At 31.3% G+C, this 8,727-nt stretch overlaps 1 protein-coding gene across 1 annotated transcript in view; it reads left to right on the forward strand.

Moving 5' to 3' along the window:
* The first annotated feature begins 230 nt into the window (after positions 1–230).
* Positions 231–8,727, forward strand: part of LOC111691516 (RRP12-like protein) — an 8,787-nt gene continuing 290 nt past the window's right edge. The window contains exons 1-2 of the mRNA XM_023454522.1: positions 231–314; positions 367–621. Coding sequence (XP_023310290.1) covers positions 276–314; positions 367–621 — 294 coding nt within the window. The 5' untranslated portion in view covers positions 231–275. The remainder of the gene's footprint in view (positions 315–366; positions 622–8,727) is intronic.

Here is an 8,727-nt window from a genome sequence, read left to right on the forward strand (position 1 = left end):
CGATGTCCGTAGATTTTTAGACGATCAATGTCCCAATCGGTGGATAGGGAGATGAGGGCACATAATCCTATGGACTTTTGTATATGGGGTTATATGAAATCTGTCGTGTATCACACCGAGGTAGAGAATGTAGAGCAGTTGCGGAATTGTATCGAAGATGCCGCTGAAGAAATACGTAACAACCCTGGTTTATTCCATCGCATCCGCCGCTCATCTATCCAACNTTTAGTTACAACAACGAATTGGAACATGCTATAGGAGCTGCAATCCGGTCAATGGGTCCTGAGATTGTGTTAAATGTTGTTTCACTAAAGGTAAAAAAATGAAATGATCTGTGATAAAAATTATCTACCTTTTACTTTTTAGAAAGACAATGGAGACTTGAATATAGATAGATCTTGGCTCTTACCTGTACTAAAAGAAAATATAAAAATATCTACATTGGAGTATTTCGTTAAAGGGATATTGCCATTAGCGCTTTACTGTCATCGGAGATCTGTTCAGTTGGCCGAATCGAATGATGGTATTGGGGCCCACAGTTCAGAGTTATTATATTTGCAGTTATGGAATTTATTGCCATGTTTCTGTAATCATCCCACCGATATCAAGAACAGCTTTAAGGTAAATTTCTATGGTTACTGTGTTGATTAAATAAGGTTTCCTTTGGAAAACCTTCACTATCACTTGTTTGCTCTTAAAAACTGCTTTGTTTTCATTTTCAAAATGATTATTTTATAGGGAATAACTTTGAATGGGAGTAATATTTATATGGAGATTACATTTGGACTTTAGAAACACATAAGTCTATTTTTTCAAATTGCGTAGTAAAAACTGAACTAAAATAAATATAACAAGATCAAGCAATGACATTGGACCATTCATTTTTGGTTCAGTTAATGTTGGTCAATAGCTTTTTGCCATTCTAGCACTGTGTTGTCGTATCACATCAGGTGGATTGTTATGTAGTTCACTTAAACTAGTTCGGTGTCAGAGGGTCACAGTGCTTTAAGAAAATAGTAAATACTTTATTAAAAACTTGAATTGATTTTAAAAATATTTCAAATTATATCAAATTAGTATAAAGCAGAAAAAATAATTTTTTTAAAACAAACTAGATTTACTAACAATTAGCAAAATATGCTTACCCACGTACCAATATAAGTTAATATTTACATCGTACAAAGAATGCAATTTTTTTTTAAACATTCCAAAACTTCTATGTTAGCTGCTTTGTATGCACTGATATAAAAAAATATGGAGACTAGTAACATATCGCAGTATTACAAAAGCAATCTGTTTTTACGAAATTATTTTCCATTATAGTTCCGCTCTGCCACTCCATTAGTTTCATGCAGTTTGTTTAAAAAAGGAACACTGATAAGCGTATACATACAATCCAGTTCGGGAGCTAAACAAAAAATGAATTTATTTCATGAACTCCTTGAAATTAAGGTAGTTCCTTCGAATAAAATCTAGCCTTAATAATAATAATAAATGGTCTTTATTCATTGCCAGTGAAGTGTACAATGAAAAGGTGAAGTATCAGCCAAAGGCTGCTTTTCAACTTAACCTTAAATTAATTTAAATTTATACAATAATTGTAGCTATAACAAAAATTACATAATAAAAACAAAAAAACATTACATAATAAAGAACAAAATCAAGAAATACTAATTATACGTTAATAAAAAACATCAATAATACTACTAATCAACAAAATGCTAACAATAAATGATCCCAAGTGAAATCCGAAACCTGGCAGAATCCGTTTCCTGAAATTAGCTGTCCATATGACACACAACAATGAAGGGTTGCAATGCAGTATTTAAGATATAGGTTATATGATGTAGAAGATGAAATGAAATCATTCTAATTATTCTTAACGAAATCTGATCTGAGCCGACAGAATTGCTTTTTAATTTATTAATTACTTTAACAACTTCAAGGGGTTGGACTGGGGAAAACTTAAAATCATTCACTACGTTTAATGGACGATCATATTTTGACAACATATCAATGCAAACTTGGGTTTTATTGACACTAGGGATAGTATTAAAAAATAAATTTACTGAGTTTACGTCATTAAATGTAGATGAAAGATCAGATGATCGTTTATTTTCAATAACAGTTAACTCTCTAAAAGTGTTCCATAATACTTTGCTATTTTTTTTGGCGCACGGAAAATTGAATATAAGCTTTCTTTTCACGCCTGATTGCACCAGTGACATAGTTGCGAATTTGCTTGTAATAAGTCCAGTTATTTTGAGTCTTGGACAATTTATATCTGCGAAAGGCATTGTCACGTAGTTTTATCATATCTCTAATAGTTACAGTTAACCAAGGGCAATGAGGTTTAGTAACTCTGACTGTTCTAAGTGGAGCATGGTTGTTTAACACAGCCAGTACATAAAATTAAAGTAATCAACCTGTAGATATACGTCATTCAAGGAGTAAATATGGTCCCAATTTATGTCAGCTATGTCACTATAAAACTGTTGGTCATTAAAGTGCTTAAAATCTCTATAAGTAACATACTTATCGATAGGTTTAATTTTTACTTTAGCCAACTGACATACGGTAAGAAAGTGATCAGAAATCCCCGGCAAATCTACCACCTTACAGGAAGAAACATTATCTGGATCAGATATGCAAATAATATCAATGAGAGTTTGTGACGTACTAGTGACTCTAGTTGGTTCATTAACAATTTGAGTTAGATTGAAACACTCCAGAATATTACAGAACAACTTTGTAGGACGACCAAACGTAAGCATGTCAATATTAAAGTCGCCTGCGACGCAAACATAGTCGTATGCAGGTACTACAAGCGAAAGACTATTTTCCAAATAGTTTAAGGCCTGCAAAATATTAGAACGCGGCGGTCGGTATAAAACATCAAATACATAAGAACTACCCAATAAAGTTGTACTAACCCAGAATTGCTCCAAAGTGTTATTAAAGTCATTCAAGATTACTGAATACTTAATATTGTTTTGTATAAAATAAGCTAATCCACCCCCTCTACCATCTCTATCTGCATGAACTAAGCTATAACCAGGAATAGAAATAAGCTGTGGATCAAAATCAGGATAAAGCAAGTTTCCGATACGGCAAAGATACTAATACTTTCTCTGTCAATATAATCACGGAGTACATCAAAGCCACCCAATATGGAACGAACATTCATATGAGCAAACACTAGTGATTGGCACATTACAAAAATAAATTCTAAGTATGTAGAAAATCAAATTTAAAACTAGTTTATTAAATTATACCCAAATACTCAATAATATGTTACAACATACAATTATTTAAAAATAAATAGATTAATTAAGACGGCCTCTTCGATCCCGCAATCTAGTATTAGGCTTTTTAGATGTTCCCGCAAAAAAGTTCGAGACTGCACCATTACTATCCAATGGCCTATCTTCCTTATGGCTTGGTAGAGCACCAATTCCGAGGTCACTGTCCACTAATACCGGTAAGGTTGTAACAGGTGTATAGGAAGCACCGGAGGATTCGTAACTGGTATCTACTACTTCGTTAGTTATACTTTCCAATTCATCGACGGTATACATTTCATTGTCAACATACAACTTATCACCTTTAATATACGTATGCTTCTTGTCTTGTTTAGCACGAAGCATATACTTCCTGAGTAGCTTCTGATTTTTTAATTGTTCATGCGTTAAGTCATTAACAATACTAATATTAGAACCATGCAATTTGTTTTTGCTATTTAGAATTTCCAATTTAGTAAGAAAACGTACAAATTCAATTTTGAGTGCACTGTTTTCTTCTTTACCAAGGAAGAAAAAATTATTGATGTCAGTTTCAGTTATGGAGCTCGACAGTAATTTATTTAATTTCAAACACAACTGCTCACAAGAATATGACTCACTTCTCTTAAATAAGCCAAATACAAGGATGTTGTTTTTCTTCTCAGTTACTTTAACTTTTTCTAACTCAGTTTTTAGAATCTGATTTTCAGTTTCAAGCTTTTCGACTGTATCATTCAACTCGTTGATTTTTGCTTCTAATCTTGACTCACTTGCATTAATCAAATTCTTTATCTCAGTTCTGTTTCTAACAATTTCATCATACAATTGTTTTAATGTAATATGATTATCTGTGCTATGTGTGTGTTAATTATGCATTTAATTTTTTTTAATCACGCCATCGTATTATACTCATTTTTCTCTATCTATTCTTAAAATTAATGACATTATGACTGAATCACCCTGTATACATTAGGGTGGCCCAAAAAAAAAGATTTTTTTTTTCGTGTCTCTTGTGAAAATATGTTAGTTTATCATGTTTTAAGAGCCCCCTCAAACAGCTCAAAACAATTGAATTTTTTTAAATTTTTTTTCTCGTTATTTTATCATTTTCTAGCTTGAAAAAAATCGCGATTGTGAAAATTTCAAATCAATATTTTAATTTCTAAAGGTCACTCATAATTATTTTAACTTTAAAAGTAGTGTACCTAAAATGTTTTCGAGCGACCTCTAAAAATAAATATCAACGAACTAATATTTTTTTATTGAATTTGATGAACAAAAGAATAGAAATAGATCACGAGACACTTGAAAAATTTCTCAAAGCAAAAGGACCCCGCACTTTTCGTATGTAAAAGTGGTTTCAGATAAATTAGCTGAAATTTTTATATGTTACAGCTCTTAACCTGTCGATCAAAGGACTTCATTAGCACAATATCCTAAAGTTCATAGTTTTCGAGTTACGTTGACTTTAGAGCAATAACTCTTGTTCTGTCTGTCTGTGTTCGAAGGGGTAAAAATGTTATTTGATATTTTTTGTTATTTGCATTTGCATTACCCAAGGTGTACCACGTGGAGGTTGGAAAATCGGTCCAACACCTCTTTGGGGTGGCTTTTTTACCGTGATGTCCCCTTGCCTCTCGCCATCAGTGTCTTTTTTACCGTGAGTTCCCCTTGCCTCTCACTAATCTTAGTACGTCTCTAGATGCATGTATTTTAAATGACCTTTAGAAATTAAAATATCGATTTGAAATTTTCAGAATCGAAATTTTTTTCAACGTAGAAAATGATAAAAAAACGAAAAAAAAAATTTTTTTTAATTCAATTTTTGACGATTTTGGAAATTTTTAAAAATCTTGAGCGACCTCTAAAAAAAATTTGTTTGACCTAATTTTTTGAGGGGGCTCTTAAAACATGATAAACTAACACATTTTCACAAGAGACAAGAAAAAAAATAATCGTTTCTTTTGGGCCACCCTAATATACATATATATATTTTAATTTCCAGTTAAATAATGATTGCATACAAAAATAAATCAATACAGAGCAAGTTTTTTGTCATATTATTCCATTTTTTGTTGATATCCCAAAAAACTGACAAACACCCCATTATTAAACTGACACCAGGAAAGCAAATGAATAATAAAATAAAATAAAAATCTGAATAACAAATTACAATGCTAAGGACTTTTTTGTAAAACTTAATTTGTCAGTTAAGAGAAATCAACATTAGAGCGCTCGATATTATATATCTAATGTTACAATATTTTATAGACTAAATTCTAAAACAAAATGTAAAAATAATGAAAAAGACAAATGAGACACTTAATTAAGAAACGATGTATTTGAATCATAGACACACGTAAAAAAGTAGAATAGTCAACAATTGCAGTTTGATTTTTTAATTAAAATTACACAAAAAATGTGCACAAGGAAAGTCTCATTATTTCCCCCCAAAGAAAGTTAACGGCTTGTCCTGGTATTTTTGTGAAATATAATAAACCATATATAAAAAGAAATTCAGTCACATCTTCCACAAGCTTAAAAAATACTGACTTTTGCTTTGCTATCGCACCTAATAAGTGTGTACTATTCGCAGATGACACCACCCTAATTAATAATAATAATATCTCTACTCCTCATTCTAACTACGATAATTGGCCCAGAAGTCAGAGACTTGTGCGGGAGAGGAGGCGGCATATATTATTATTAAGCAGGCCGCATTTGAATAAAGATTCCCATGTCTAACTGAAGATTCACATAACATAGTATCTAAAGTCATAAATCTGTTTTCGTTAAACAATCTTAAAATTAATAGAGATAAATCCCAGAATATAACATTTACCACTACTCCGGGGCATGTAGAACATAAATATTTTAAAATCCTTGGTATTACAATTGATGATAAATTGACTTGGTCTGACCATGTTGAATCCATGAATAAGAGGTTGTCTGGAGTAGTTTTTTTGTTAAGGCAACTGAGAGATGTGATTAGCACTAATACTTTAAGATCAGTTTATTTTTCCCTTTTAATTCCATCTTGTCTTATGGTATTGTGCTATGGGGGGGGGGGCTGCTCTATCGCTTTAAAAACCTTTAATATCCAAAAAAGCTATTCGTATCCAACGTAGGTTATAGAGATCACTGTCGCCAACTTTTTGTGAATCTTGTAATTATGCCCTTGCCATTTCTATTTGTTTATTACTGTTTATTGGATATTCATAAGAATATTGCCAGTTACACGGTTCAATCAGATATACATAATTACTGTACTCGTACTTCTAAATTATTGCGGCTACCTAGATATCGCTTAGCACTGATTGCGACAAATTCCTTAAATTTAAACATGTACAATGTCCTCCCATCTCATGTAAAATCACTATGTTTTATCAAATTTAAATTGTGTATAAAGAATTATTTGTTGTCAAAATGTTTTTATTCTGTTAGTGACTTTATGGATAGTGTTCATGACTTTTAGTGGTTGCTTTCACTCTGACGTTTATTATGTTATAAAGTAATTTTTATTGTTAGGCCACTGTGTATTTTAATTAGTCTTGTGCTTTGTTTGTATTTTCCTAATTGTTGTTTTTATGATTGTGTGATGTTATGTATTAATGTAGACCAATAAATATTCTATTCTATTATTTGAATTACCGTGGTCAGAAAATATTAACACAGATACAAAACTTTAGTAAAAAGTAGATAATATCCCCTGATATGTCATATATCATTTAGTATTCCTTTAACGGTTCTTAGAAATCTCTAAATTTTAGACAAATCTTAAATTAAATGTCATCTATGATAAAAATTTTACAGTCAATATTTTATACAGTAATGTAAAGAAAAGTTGATGCCACTGTTAATTTCTTTAGTAATTACGTTTAGTTATTATTACGGCACTAGAAAATTTAGAAAAGTTCTATGATAATAAACAGGTAAGTGCAAAAACCTAATTCTACAGAAAAGTTCTTTTGTTTTAAAGTGTTGGCTAAGAAAAGTGGTCAAAAATAAAAAGATTTGATTAAATAATAAATTACAGTCTCTTTTTATGTCACGGTAGACGATTAAATTTGGAGTTCGTAATAGAGGGTTCAATATTCATAAAAAAAAACTCACTTACCTCACTTAATATTGGGAGCACGGGTCCAAATCCCATGACAAGATAAAACATAGTTTCCAAGCTTTTATACTTTTCATGGAATATTTGCTGATACATTATACCAAGTATTGCAAGAATCCATACTACCCATCTCATTTGATGAGCCCAACTTTCATTAGGCAATGGTTCCAGTGTTAGCCATGGAAAATATGAACCCGCTATGAAGACATAAATCATGGCTCTATCACATCGATGGAGGACATCTTTCAAATGCCTAAATATATAAATATTTACACCATAAATTTAGTTGCAGATGGTGGTAAAAATAAAGAGTGGATTACCCGTTCGTTTATTTTTGAAATGCGTGTTATTTCATCATCTGGTAGAATTGGATATTTCAAATCAAATGGATTGTATTACGTTTGAACGCTAGAAAATATGCTGTATTGCAAAATGATATTGGATAACTGCCACTGGATGCTGTTGGGCTTTTTTATGAGGAAATATTAAGGACCATGGTTTCTTCAACGATTTACAAACAATTGATGTACTTACGGAAAACATCCAGTGAGCTATCCGCAAAATAGAGACTGTCGTCGGCGCGCGTATATCTAACCTGTGAAATAAATTTATAAATATTAAACACAGCAAAAATGAACACGCTCTGCTCGTTCGAGTTTTGTTATTTTTAATTATAATAAGACTAAGCCGGAATAAACGGGATTAAGTAAACAGCAATATTTGGCTCTTCAAACTCTATTAAAATTAACAATTTTTCATAAATATACAGGGTGTACCATAATGAGAAGAATAACAGGAGATTTGTGATAATAAAGTGATCTGTCCAAACTTACCTTAGTCCAAAAGTGGATAGTAATCGAATACAGGATGTCAAAATCAAAATTTTATTTTTAATTTTTTTTTAAATACCTCGGAAGTAATTGTTGTATTTAAGGTGGCCATATTCCTGGCCGAGAAATAGTGAAATTTCTGGCGTTTTTAGGTACTAAAATCTTTAAAAGTAAAACGTGTAGAATAAAAGTAAGCACAAAAATAAAATCCTTGATGTTTTGTTTATTCATTGTTACCATTTAAATTTACTCAAATAAAATAATAAGTAAAAAAAAGCATTTGTAAAACACGCGTTTGCTGTTATTCTAACCGTACTTATAAATAAAAGTAAACAATTTTATATGTAGGACTAAGCAAGTAAATGTTATAAGAATATTTACATGTGGAATTATATATAAAAAAGTTAGTATTTTCGTAGATTTCAGTACCTAAAACCTTGATGGTTTGATTGTTTTTTGCACCTGTTTATTCGTTTTACTGCGGCGTCTTTGAAAATAC

The sequence above is a fragment of the Anoplophora glabripennis genome, unplaced genomic scaffold (assembly GCF_000390285.2).
Source record: "Anoplophora glabripennis isolate ALB-LARVAE unplaced genomic scaffold, Agla_2.0 scaffold101, whole genome shotgun sequence".
Classification (NCBI taxonomy): Eukaryota; Metazoa; Arthropoda; class Insecta; order Coleoptera; family Cerambycidae; genus Anoplophora; species Anoplophora glabripennis.